This window comes from Fusarium venenatum (assembly GCF_020744135.1).
Source record: "Fusarium venenatum strain MPI-CAGE-CH-0201 chromosome Unknown EDB82scaffold_1, whole genome shotgun sequence".
In the NCBI taxonomy this organism is placed as follows: Eukaryota; Fungi; Ascomycota; class Sordariomycetes; order Hypocreales; family Nectriaceae; genus Fusarium; species Fusarium venenatum.
Genome location: NW_027072129.1, coordinates 5,703,719 through 5,716,704, shown reverse-complemented (window position 1 = coordinate 5,716,704; position 12,986 = coordinate 5,703,719). Strand labels below are relative to the sequence as shown.

At 47.9% G+C, this 12,986-nt stretch overlaps 5 protein-coding genes across 5 annotated transcripts; 2 read left to right on the top strand and 3 right to left on the bottom strand.

Moving 5' to 3' along the window:
• Positions 1–1,603: 1,603 nt before the first annotated feature.
• On the top strand, positions 1,604–3,329 carry EDB82DRAFT_543505 (cytochrome P450; the record flags this gene model as incomplete). The annotated part of the gene is made up of 4 exons (XM_065609380.1): positions 1,604–1,840; positions 1,895–2,020; positions 2,075–2,840; positions 2,890–3,329. 4 exons carry the CDS (start codon positions 1,604–1,606, stop codon positions 3,327–3,329), a joined length of 1,569 nt encoding a protein of 522 aa, XP_065465635.1.
• Positions 3,330–4,104: 775 nt separating this feature from the next.
• On the bottom strand, positions 4,105–5,324 carry EDB82DRAFT_520671 (Fibrillarin-domain-containing protein; the record flags this gene model as incomplete). The annotated part of the gene is made up of 5 exons (XM_025730285.1): positions 4,105–4,163; positions 4,220–4,883; positions 4,954–5,015; positions 5,069–5,125; positions 5,195–5,324. 5 exons carry the CDS (start codon positions 5,322–5,324, stop codon positions 4,105–4,107), a joined length of 972 nt encoding a protein of 323 aa, XP_025589425.1.
• Positions 5,325–5,866: 542 nt separating this feature from the next.
• On the top strand, positions 5,867–7,266 carry EDB82DRAFT_487480 (60S ribosomal protein L17). The gene is made up of 4 exons (XM_065608310.1): positions 5,867–5,991; positions 6,189–6,402; positions 6,524–6,711; positions 6,763–7,266. The coding sequence occupies exons 1-4, from the start codon at positions 5,989–5,991 to the stop codon at positions 6,913–6,915; spliced, it is 558 nt and encodes a 185-aa protein (XP_065465634.1). The 5' UTR covers positions 5,867–5,988; the 3' UTR covers positions 6,916–7,266.
• A 528-nt stretch (positions 7,267–7,794) lies between these two features.
• Positions 7,795–10,293, bottom strand: EDB82DRAFT_571618 (uncharacterized protein; the record flags this gene model as incomplete). Its single annotated transcript, XM_025730287.1, has 1 exon — positions 7,795–10,293. One exon carries the CDS (start codon positions 10,291–10,293, stop codon positions 7,795–7,797), a length of 2,499 nt encoding a protein of 832 aa, XP_025589427.1.
• A 1,432-nt stretch (positions 10,294–11,725) lies between these two features.
• EDB82DRAFT_471405 (uncharacterized protein) lies at positions 11,726–12,625 on the bottom strand (the record flags this gene model as incomplete). The annotated part of the gene is made up of 3 exons (XM_025730289.1): positions 11,726–11,765; positions 11,822–12,359; positions 12,412–12,625. 3 exons carry the CDS (start codon positions 12,623–12,625, stop codon positions 11,726–11,728), a joined length of 792 nt encoding a protein of 263 aa, XP_025589428.1.
• Positions 12,626–12,986: the final 361 nt, after the last annotated feature.

The following is a 12,986-nucleotide window of genomic DNA, read 5'->3' as shown; positions in this document are numbered from 1 at the left end:
AGACGCTGACATTTTGGGGGGCACTTGGCGACGTGGATCTTGGGAAGCTGGAGAAAACTGAGTTGGTTGATGTGAGGCTGGAAGTAACGTTGAGTCTCTTGATATCTGTGCGATAGTAGTAATGAGACAGAAAGACTCAAGCCGAGTTTCATTGTCCCGTAAGACTCCCACATCCCGCCTAAGGACCTACTATATGGTAGCGCTGAAATATGGGGTAACAAGTCTCAAGTTCACCCTGTCCAGCATGTCGGCGACATGAATGTAACACTTGGTACACCAAATGTTGTTGTGGCACGTCTGACGTTAAACGAGAATTCGGATTCGGATTCAGATTCAGATTTAGATGAGAAGATTCAGGGATGATTGTGACACGATCGCTGTAGTAAATACAAGACATTGTCGCCGATATATGAGTTGTCCGTCTATCCGTAGGTAGGGCAGAGAGATGATCCATATCAGGCACGCAAGGACCCTTTTTTCACTGCAACGGAAGCTGACGTTTCCGCTGCTGGTCAGTGACGCTAGTGTATGGAAGAACCGACATCCGAGAGCTTAGGCCATTCCAGATGGAATTTGATTCTGTTTCTGTTGTAATAGTTAACCTGTAGATGGCATCAAGAGTTGATGCCAGAACGCAACAAGATAAATAACAGAGTCGAGTACAAATATCCCAAGGCAATATCTCTAACCAATATCAAGTCAAGGATTCTTTTCTTTCTTTTTAACCAAGGTTGAAGTCAATCCAGTCGGTAACTTCAACTACCGACACTACAACACGATCTAGTCTGTTAGTTTGTTCGGTATTTACATTAGTAGAGCAAATCGATTGGCTACTCATCCTAATCAATTCCAATCATGATGATCTTCATCAACGGAAAAGGCGGGATAGACAATGCAAATCACCTTTTTATTTTATTTTAACCTCGATACAAGTGCCCGAGCGCGTCAAAACAACACAGCACCAAATCCTTCTTTGTCCAGGACTGGCCTAGAATGGAAGTCCTATGCGCGCTACTCAGACACCAGCGCCAAGCTAACAGCCGGAGCTGTCTCTTCCCGAGAGATGCTCACTTTGCAAAGGCCCAACCTGTTTCAGACAAACACAGTCCATCAATTTGGATAGTAAATCAAGTGACACGGACAGAGGATGAATGGTTCCTTTCAGACAGTAAAGTACAATATTAAGCCAGTTGGTGGAATAAACAAATGAAACGTACTCATTCCTTTGGACTTTCGTTTGAACCCCATCTTTGGCATCATCATATCAACACCTACAACCAAACATATACATATTATACACAACTCCCTCTCGGATTCGCTTCTATTACTTCTACATCTTGCATGTTTAGAACAAGTCTCGTTGAGCCTCTATCGATCCCTGATCAAGTTTCCATCCTCTGGTTGTGGAGTCGCCCTTCTGATACACGGCTGATACCAGTCACTTATAACACAATCGCATTTTCATATTCGCAAGTATCACCCGTAATTTGAAACCGAAAATTCGAAAAGAGAGAAGCGCCTTTTGATATCTATCGAAAACGTCTCTTTTATTTCCGATTCACTGTTCTCTGTTCCAAACAATCTCAAGTTCTTCATATTCACTATGCAGAACACCTCAAGTCTTCCCGCCTCACCCGTCGGTGTCAACGTCCAATATCCACAACTCGTTCTCGAAGGGAAGCGTACTGGCTACTACATCACATTTACTCTATTACTCATCACACTATGGTTGATACTACCAAAGAAGCAAAGATCTCAACTCGAGGTTCCCTTCTACAAGGCCTCCAAGAAGAACTGGATTTTTGATGCGGAAACATTAATTAAAGACAGCTACACAAAGGTTTGTCGCCCTATAATTGCTATTTGAAAATCGATATACTTACATACTGTCTAGTTTCGCGATCGAGTATATCAAATCAAGGCTACCGAGGGAGTACAAGTCTTGGTACCTGCAAGCCTAGTGGGTGAACTGAAGGGACTTCCTGAAGATGTCCTCAGTGCAACAGAAGCAGTATCAGACGTAAACCTCACTTACACCCACACGTGTTGGCATAGCATATTAACATATCAATAGGCTCTGCAAAGCAAGTACACAAAGTTCTCGCCAGGCCATAACGGCGAAACACTTGCGCTATTGATCCGAACAAAGTTGACTCAAAACCTCACCCGAGTTGTGCCACGTCTTCGACAAGAATTGGAGTACATACTGGCCACCGAGTTCCCTGCCTGCGAGGATTGGACGCCTGTGAAATGGCAACCCTTTAGTCTTCGTGCTATTACCCGCCTGAGTGGCAGAGCCTTCGTCGGCCCCTCCCTCAACCGGGACGAGAAGTGGATGGACACTACCATCAACTTTGCTGTTCACGTCTTTACCGCATGTGTCAAGCTCCAGTTCATCCCTGAGTGGGCTCGACCTGTTGGTCAATATTTCGTATCAGAGCTACGCCAGATTCGCAAGGATATCAAGATCGCCAAGGAACTGCTCGAGCCCATTCTCAAAGAGCGCTTGCAAAACATGGAACTCTCTAACGGCGAGGACGCACCTGATGATATGATTCAATGGCTTCTCGAAGCTTTGCCCGAGGACGAGAAATCCGATCTCACAACCCAGGCCGAGTTGCAGCTCATCATCGCGGCCGCATCTATCCACACCACAAACAACCTGCTCTGCGAATGTCTTTGTGACCTGGCAGCATACCCAGAAGTTCAAGAGGAACTACGCCAGGAAGCCTATCAAATTCTCGAAGTTGAGAAGGGTTGGGAGAAGAAAGAGAGCCTGGCCAAGTTGAAGAAGCTGGACAGTTTCATGAGAGAAGTCCAGCGTCTGAGCGGAAATATCAGTGAGTCTCTTCCTCAATTCTTAGTTCCACTTATCCATATCCACATAAGCTAACAAACATGCAGCATCTTTTATCCGCAAGGTCATGAAACCCATTTCTCTCTCCGACGGTACCCAGTTGCCCGCAGGCACAAAGGTACTCGCTCCCCAAGCCGGCATTGCTCTTGACGAGCGCTATTTCCCCGACCCTGAGCGTTTTGACGCTTTCCGGTTCTACAAGCTTCGCCAAGAGTCAAGTGAAGCCAACCACAGATGGCAATTCACCTCTCTTGACGACACATACACCAACTTTGGTGCGGGCAAACATGCATGCCCTGGACGCTTCTTTGCCAATAATGAGATGAAGCTTGTGTTGGCGCATCTGCTCATCAACTACGACATCCGTCTCAAGGCGGGTGAGGATAGACCAAAGCCAATGACTGTAGTCATGGCCAAGGCACCATCTCCAGATACCGAACTGGAGTTCCGACGAAGATCACTGGTAGCTTAAACAAGAATGATGAGCGCCAATACTTTGATACCCAGTATATTACCTTTTTAGTATATAAGCCAGTGGACACACAAAGATGTGTCACAATGTATAGTACATATAGAACACTAGCTTTAGAAATAGAAGCTACCCCCCTACAAGTCTTGAGTCGCCTCCATATAAGTCAACAGCATCACAACGACCAACATGTCAGATTAACGACTTGCATTACTCGAACTGTTCTAATCTAACAAAGACACAACACAGGGACTCCGAGCGTGGCTGTCGTGGGGGGTATCGTGAAGTCGTAGGCCAGGCCGATGAGAGCCACAAGCCTGACCTTATAGCATCGTACAATCCTCTCTGATCCCGTGCCATCTCTCTCCGACTGACCAACAAACAAACAAACTGGCGGCGCATCCAAATGACTGAGGAAAAGGAAGAGGTATAGCTGGTGAACTGACTGATCAAAATGGATCCGTAGTCTTTCCGAGAAAAAAACAAAATGGTGATTGAAGTCCTTGTTCTTTTTCAAGTGCCTTGTTTTGAGATGCGAAGGTCCAATAAAGGCTTTAAGATTCGGACAAACATTTGATATTTACAGATCCAACCAACCCAGAACGCCCCTCGCCGTTGTTGAAGAAAAGCCGTCAACCATTTTTTCCCTGATGCAGCAAGCTGAAGACAAATAAGTCCACCGGGAACCGTGAGATACCTGGGAAACCGCATGACAAAGCAGACCATCTCTTTCAATGTCCTTAAGCGAAATACACAGTAGTATGACTCCTTAAGCCATTTATTGCTTGTAGCGCAAGTACTCGCCGGCAACCAGACAATGGTCACGCTCGAAGGGTTCTGGGAACATGTTAGCTGAAACGCTTCATAATCATTGTCAAGGGAAGTAAACATACCCAGGGTAAGCTGGAACTTGGGCTTGATGGACTCAGCTCGCATCTTCTGGACCTCGGCAGCGAAGACCTCGGCAGCGGGAGCGGTACTGTCAATACAGTTGGCCTTGATGGAGATAAGGACACCACCTCCGACCTTGAGGAACCAGTTGGCGTTCATGGCGACGATACGGGCCTGATCGGGCTGGGCAACATCGGCAAAGATGACGTCGACCATGGGGACGATCATGCGGTAACGAGCAGGCTGACGGGCATCCTCAACAATGGGGACAACGTTGGGTCGCTTGGAAGCCATGGTGATGAGGTCACGACCGGATCGGGAAGAGAACTCGACGGCGTAGACGTAGCCGGTAGGTCCGACAATGTCGGCGACGTGAGAGACGGAAGTACCAGAGGCACCACCGAGGTAGAGGACACGAGAGCCAGGCTTGATGTAGATCTCATCAGCACCACCGGCAACGGCAGCACAAAGCTTGCTTCGGAAAGGGTTCCACATGCGGTACTCGACCTTGGTAGTGGTGGTAGTACCGTCTTCATTCGTGACCGATTCATCGACGCTGATCCTCTTTTCTCCGTAGACAGACTCGCCGGGGGTTGTGTTGCGGGTAGCAAGACCATCTTCCTTACCACCACGGACAACGAAGACACCGGGGTGACGGTGAGGCTCCTGTGTGAAGAAAAAAGTTAGATCGCAAAATTTCGCAAAGAAAAAAAAAGTTGACAGAGGGTTGACATACGACAATGACCTTGGCACCGCCCTTTGCGCCAGCAGCACCACCGCGACCGCCGCGAGCACCACCTTTTCATCTCGTTAGTATCTTGATCATCTAGTCTTTGAGAAGAGATGCTTACCTCGTCCACCGCGTCCGCCACGACCGCCTCGATCACCGAAACCGCCACGACCACCACCTTTGCGAAAAGTCAGTTATCGAGTTCATCAAGAGAGCGACAAGAATGCCGCGAAAGCGCATTTCATACCTCGTCCACCGCGCGCACCACCACGGCCACCGCCGAAGCCGCCGCGATCACCACCGAAACCACCACGGCCGCCTCCACGAGCGCCGCCACGACCTCCACGGGCACCACCTCGAGGAGTGAAAGGAGCCATCTTGTTCGATTAGAGAGGAATTGAGTGAAGTTGAAGATATTAGAGACGACGATAGATCGTTGTCGAGAAGTATTCCAAGCGCGAAAAGATAATCGAGTAAAGGCGGACGTGGATCAAAGTCCAAACTTGTCTGTTGTATAGCCTTTCCTGGGGGACGCTGGGCGTTCTGGGAGACTTTGAGAAAGAATTTTTTGAAGCTCTATGAAGCTAAGTCCCACTTAGTTTATGCAAGTTTCTCCGACTCCGAGATGGGTCCGGGGATAACGCGGCTAGTATGGGTTTGATGCATGCGTCTCGCACGTGATGATAGAGGATAAGAGTCAGGTGATATCACTGATATGGCAGTACGATCGCTGTAATGCGAAACCACATCACAACGACCATTAAAACTGGTTAAAAATGTCTATCATCTTGTTTTAACTAATTCTAACTTCTCTCCAGTTTATCTCGAATTTCTGCGAATTATTTCCGACCTGTGACGCTGATTTTCGCCTTTCGCACAAACAGGGCAGTCAAACCCTAAGGCCTCTTTCCCAAAGGAGTGGGGAAAGCGAGTTTGTGGTCCCTCCGACCTGTTAGGGCAAGAGCTTCAGAATTTCTCAATTTCAGCCCGCCAACCCACGTCCCGTCGTCGAAACCGTCACTCACCACCCAAGTCGCCGAGATGGTGAGTAAATACGCCCCCGTCGATCGCCATGATGATAAAGAGGAGGATATGCTGTTGCACGAATTATCGGGAATTTGCTGGTGCAAGTTTTCGACGAGATACGTCAACTTTGGCATGATCGAAATCGATGCGTCGTGGTGATGGGCTCAATTTCGAAAATGTGCCCTGGCTGACTGGCTTTTTTCCCACTCTTACAGGTTCGATACGCTGCCACCGAGATCCAGCCCGCGAAGTCGGCCCGCGCCCGCGGTGCCTACCTCCGAGTGTCCTTCAAGAACACCCGCGAGACCGCCCAGGCCATCAACGGCTGGAAGCTTCAGCGCGCTGTTACCTTCCTCGAGAACGTCAAGGAGCACAAGGAGGCCGTCCCCATGCGACGATACGCCGGCAGCACTGGCCGCACCGCCCAAGGTACGACACTAGCGAGAATCTTCACCTGTTAGCGATGGACTTTAGAGAAATCCGGAGGATCGCAGACGAGTGGGAAAGAAAACGTCATGGGGAACAAAATACTGATGGACTTCATCAATAGGCAAGCAGTTCGGTGTCTCCAAGGCTCGATGGCCCACCAAGTCCGCCGAGTTCCTTCTCGGTCTCCTCAAGAACGCTGAGGCCAACGCTGATGCCAAGGGTCTCGACACCGGTGCCCTCGTTGTCAAGCACATCCAGGTCAACCAGGCCCCTAAGCAGCGACGAAGGACATACCGTGCTCACGGTCGTGTATGTTTTCCAATCCATCCGACTCCTAGACTTATCTAACATAGTTCCCAGATCAACCCTTACATGTCCAACCCCTGCCACATCGAGCTCATCCTGACCGAGGCTGAGGAGGTTGTCCAGAAGTCCGATGCTGTTGCTGAGCGTGAGCACCTTAGCTCGCGCCAGCGTGGTGCCCGCCTCCGCAAGGCTATCACCTCTGCTTAAGCCAATCAACAACCTTCTTCTCAAATAGACAAAATTTAAGCGCTGGTTGAAAACTGGGTTTACGTCGGGCATCTTCTGTGTTGTAGCTGTGACTCTTGACAAGTCTCTTGAACAAAGAGACACAAACACCAAGATTACAAACAAAACTCGATCAATTGTTCTAGGGTTTTTGCGAGGGTGGTTCGTGGCTTTTCATCTCCTGGTGTATGGCAGGCTACGGTAAGCATGGCATTAAAGGGAAACGCATGCAAAAATTCGCAAGGTTTCTTGACGAAATAAAATCTTTCAAGTCCTCCCAAGTCTCCTACTACCTGTGATCCCGGCAATGATGTGACGTAGTTGCTTTACATCAACTATCCAAACATTCGTATCATTTAGTCTGAAATGAAATCTAGGATTCGACATGGGTGTCTGGCTGCATCATAGGTAGTCAAGAATCATCGTAGCAGTAGAATTTTCATAACTCTGGCAGAAACATAGATAACCTAATCGCTGTTGGTTTTTTTTTTCTTTGTTATGTAGAGTTTGTAGTCAGTATCAGACTTTGGAAACTGTGAAAAACCACCAAATGTACAGTTTGTACTGTGCGTAAATACTAAACAATTTTCCTGTCCTGAACGAAGCAATATACCGCCGAATCCTACGCTCTTCTGAGCAAGGTACATAGCACTATCATCCTGTGGTAGGACATCCCATCCGTCTAGTCCTGTTGTGCCCAAATATCATAAGTCATGCCCGTTTCACGATCCAAAAACAAGTAGCAAACGCCCTTTTCCGTCCTTTACAATGTCCATGCGTCATCAATCAAATATGGAAGTCATGCGACACCTGCCTCGTTTTAAAAGTGAGTGACCACCGCAGCCTCGTCATCTCTGACTTCTACACTGCTGGCAGCATCGCATCGATTGTGCCTGAAAAGCGCCCTCTTCCAGGGCTCTCAACGCCATCGCCAATAGCATCAGAAATTGTGCGTTGATCGTAGATGTTTTCCCACCCCATATCCAGACCAAAGGCATCGGTGAGTTGAAATGACTCCTGGGATCGTATGAAAGGTGCAATGCGACCTAGGAGCCTGTCACGGCATTTCATCATCAGAGGTCCCAGATTCGCGCTATGAGGGTTTCCATTACCAGCGAGACCTTGAGTACCAAAGGGTAAAATGCTCCTGGTATTTATATCCGCCATGTCGACTGACACATAACCACATGATTTGAATGAAAGACACTTCAGAGTGTACTTCTTCGCATCAGAACGTAGGCGATGTGATGATGGTATGTGTTGACCCATTGGATCTGGCTGGTTGAATATTATTTGATCAGCCGAACTAGAACCAGTCTCATCTCTGGCGGCCAAGATGTCCTGGATTTTAACACTGGGGGAGAAGTGTTCTATGATGCCTGCCCATGAAAGTTGTTCAGGCTGCTGCAAGGTTTCTGATGGTGTACCTGCCGGGTCCTGTGGCGCGTTGTTGCCTTGCATCTGGTTTTGATACATCTGGAACATCTGGGCCATTGGTGGCGGCGGAGGAGGAGGCCCATGGGTATTTGCCGTAGGGTGAGGGTGTACCTGGGCCGGCAAAGCGAAGAAGCCCAGTATATGAGCAGCATTTATATTCAGATGCCCATGAAGAGGAGCTTGTGGAGTGAGAGTTGGGGGGCCAGAAATTGACACAGATTCCAGGTCAAGTTTCTCGAGTGTAGAGAGAGCCATGTTGCGTATTGTCTGAAGGAAGACGTGAGGTGAAGCCCAACAATTCTTCAAGGACAAATGCTTAACAAAAGGTAGGACCAGGATATCATTTTGATGAGTTCTGGGGCTATCAACCCGTGTCATGAGCTCAGGGTCTTCAAAGAAAGGAGCTGGAAGAATGTAATGGTTTCGCTGGAACGTCGAGGGCGCAAACTCCCCACCACAAATCCATTCGAAGTGAAGGCTTTCGATGTTGGTCTGGGCGCCGATATAGTTGTTGAGTAGCTGGTACACCTTCCTGACAGCATCGACAGGAGATAGTGGAATGTCTTCAACACATCCAGGGGCAGTTTTAGAGACACGTCGCCAGTCTGCGATAACGCCCAATGAGACATTGTTGAGAGAAGGTAGATTTTGCCAAAGATCGTGACGACTGAAGATGTACACGTGGCTGCTGGGGATTTTGGCAATCGTGAGTGTTGTCAAATTCATGAAGCTGTCAGCTCGAGCATTGTCGATTAGACCAATCACATAGGACTGTATCATAGCCCGGTGGGCCCATTCAAGCTCTAGAAGCATTTCCTTTTGTGCTCTGGTCAGACTCGAAGGAATGAGTGCATGACTTGCCATTTCTGAAACGACAGGTTCGAAGTCGGCACGGTTGCTCAACAACAATGGCATTCGAGATTCTGAATCATTAAGCAGGGAGGCCCTCTCGTCAAAGTCAATGGTGTTGAGATCAGTGCCTTCTGTGTCGAGTATCATGCGCACAGCATCGTTAATTTGATCGTCTCGATAGCCAGCATCAGACACCATCTTTTGCAATACGGTTTGCTTGAAACTCATGGGGTTTTCAAAGACAGGCTTCTTGAGATCTTTGACTAGTTCGTGGAAATCCGATAGGCTGACGATGGTCGGCTTCTTCTGTTGAAGTTCAGAGTTGGTGATACGCCAATTCTGGGTTGCAAACACAGGGTCAATAGTAGTAGCGGCAGCGTTGCGTGCTATATGATCCGGTCCCAATAGAAATCCAAGACCAGCATCACAGCAGATTCCAAGATTTGAGACCTTGACCAAGCATTTAAGTGCCTCTTTCATGGCCTCAGTTTCATCAGCAGTCTGCTCAAGGCCCTCAAGGTCGGTATACCGGTGATATGTGTCATGGGGCCAGCGGTATATACCCCAGAAAGATGGCACAGCTTCCTGTGAAGGTTTGACTGGGGGGTATGAGAGAGTATCTTCATCAAGCTCCAACGAGAGCGCAAAGCGTCGAATGTGCGGGCCAAAGGATTGGAAGATACGCATTCCATTAGATAGGAGAGCGGAAGAAGTGCGTTTGAGGGCGCCGTTCTCATCACGATCTAATTTACTATAAAGCTCGGATTTGAAAGGCACCACAACGTTCCGAAAATATTGCGCAGAGACCTTGGCCTCAAATTCCTTGCAAACGAGTCGCAAGCATCTAACTTCGAGACGTGCAAGGTGTGAGATTATGATCTCGAAGATTTCAACTGGCACTTGGTTTGCAGGCCACTGGACAGAAAATGTATGAATAGTCCCATCGTGGGAATCTGATTGCTCGGCAATTGCGGATGTCTCGTCGTCACAAGATGGAGGAGCAGTGCTTGGTCTCGCCTGATTCGATTCCGAATCGTTGCTACCAACATCTTGTCTGGAATGAGTAGCCATCTTTGAGCAATTAAGTTTGGTGATAGAACTGAGTGACGTATTCATAAGAATGTTCCTGGCTAAGATTATAACGAATGCGCGTGGCTGGTTGCAAACATTCGGTCGGAAGGAATTTGGAGATATCGTTACTCGACTGGCGGGGCGTAGCGGGGATACGAATGCGACAGTGTAACGGTTGTTATGTTGGTGTAAGCAATGAAGCTCTTGTAGATACGAAAGGTTCAATAGGCAGAGAAATGGGCTGAGGTGGATGAAGAGTTTATAAGAAAACGATCTGGTTGAGGAATACTGAATGAATGAGCTACAGGCAGCTGAACAAACGGGCTGAATCGGAGGAGTTCATTCAGTGGCGAAGACGTGAAGGAAGCTGAGGATCCAAGAAAGGCAGGGTTCTTGTTTCCCGGTAGTTGGTAACAAGATTAGCTGTAGATGGAACTTATGCCATGTTCCATTGGGTAACGGGCATATGCTAATTGCCTGATTGCGGTTCCGAAGGGAGAAAATAATAAGTTGAAGATTGAGATGGATGGCATGTTTAAGCTCAGGACTCAAAGACGTGGGGAAAAGCAGTGCTACTAGTAGAACATGTCCACGACCCCTGTAGGTCTGGGTAGGTGATTGCCGCCGGTCAGGTTCCGGTGCTGCAGGAGTAGCGAGGTACCCGTCTGACGGTTGAGAGACAACTGAAATCCTTGTACTAGCAATCACTCCACAACGGCACCAAGAGCAAACGTCAGTGCTCAAGGGTAACTTTAGACTAAGGGTCTAGAGTTTGTATCGGTTTGGCAGTAAAGAGATACTGTTTGCTTAATAAAGTGAGAATTGTTTTTTGTCTTTGTTTCTTCCTCATGACTTGTATTCTTTTTAAAAGTAACACAGGGGGGGGGGGGTTGAAACTGACTCTCACCGTCTCTACTATATGGCTTGTTTCCTCAGACTTCATTCTTCCAGGGACCAGACCCCCTCATGAGATATCACACTGCATCAAGGTAAGCTATCTAAAATAACAAGAAACAGAAATCCAACCCTAACATGCAGAACACTCAAAATCATGACAAGGTGGCTAATAATGTTTCAGTGCCATGCCAGGTTTACTACACCGAGTTCCTGACAACCGGACATGATTGAGTCACGGAGAAGGCCGGGAGCTGAACAATGGCTGAACATGCATGACACCATCTACTGTATGCAACCGTGAAACGGCATCCAGGTATATCCAGTTGTTTGTTTTCCATTTTGTACACATCTTATTCGTTCACGGACATAGGTAAACCGGTCAAAAGAAGCTCAAGTCACAAGTTGAATTATTGACCTCCATTACGCTACCATCAGGGGATATTATCAAGACAAAAACAAGACTATCTACATGTATAAGAAAAAGAATAATTTCATGCGCGAATCAATACCAAATCCTAAAGTCTTCCTAATAAGTTCAAGCCTCGTCATCAATTTTGCCAGCCCAGAACCAGTATCTAATATCCGTGTTAGTCATTCAGCAATACACCATTTGCAAAAGAGAGCAACTTACAGTGTTGCGTATTCAACCTCGAATTCAGAAGCCATGCCCTTGCATGTAGCAGGAGCGCTGCCACCAGCTGTGGTAGTTCGGTACACCTCCTTAATGTCGTGAGTCGCACCCTCAACGGTGAAAAGTCGGAGCCAGGGAACAGCAGCCTCGCCAAGCTGACCCTTTGCCGAGAGTGATGGCGCAGGAGCGCTGCTGTTCTTAGCACAGGGTGCCTCTCCAATCTCTTGCTCTGGTGTGCGGAGGTCGAAGAAGGGGACACCGTCGGCAGTGAAGTAGTGGTGACCAGACTCGGGTAGAGAGGCAGGGCCCAGCTTCTCAGCAGCTGTCAAGGGGAAGTGAACAGCCATTCCGGGGATACGCTCGACAAGATCAGGGTACAAAGCAGCGGCGCAACTGGCGTTGAAGAGAGTGGCCACAGCACCGGTAGCGACGGGGGCTGATGAAGGATCCTTGGTGTCGCATGTGTAGTTTTGTGTACCACGACCGACAGCAACATGCTTAAGGTAAAGTCCCTTGGAAGGAGGAAGCAGTTGACCATCTTGTCATATGTTAGTATTTGGGGAGACTGTAGCAGGAGTGATGTGACATACCAAGAGCCATCTTGGCTTGTGAGAGATCACAGACGGGAGCCATGTCGTATGCCTTGGCAGCCTTGACCTTTTCCGCAACAAGGTTGAAGTAACCGGACAATGATCCTAATGTGTCGATGGCAGATCGAGTATCGGTAACGGTAGGCTTAGGGAAGCTAGGTGCTGCAGAAGCAGTCACCGCTAAGACGGATACGACGAATGTTGATAATTGCATCTTGAAGTGGTGTATATGTGTGTTTTGATATGATTTCGAAGGTGTATAGCGTATCGATATCGTTTCAGTCGTTTGTCGTTACGTAGAAATATAACCCCAAGAAACAAGAGAAGCGTTTGTAGATGATGGAACAAAAAACAAGACTTGAGATAGAGATAGATGACCTAGGAAATAAGGAAATATGAGATATAAGGAAATAAAGAAATACAAGAAAAAAGGAAAAGAAGAACGCTCAGCGTCTTTCGATGTGTAACAGATGCAGAGAGATAGATCTTTTCCTGCCTCTTTCTTTTCTCTTCTCTTTTTTCTGTTGGATGAACACCATCTCTTATTATACCAACCTTCCCCTCTAGCCAAGGCC

Coding starts and splice junctions, on each gene's coding strand:
- EDB82DRAFT_487480 (XM_065608310.1), top strand. Junction 6,403..6,523: donor CACTGGCCGCACCGCCCAAG/GTACGACACTAG, acceptor CTTCATCAATAG/GCAAGCAGTTCGGTGTCTCC. Junction 6,712..6,762: donor CATACCGTGCTCACGGTCGT/GTATGTTTTCCA, acceptor CATAGTTCCCAG/ATCAACCCTTACATGTCCAA.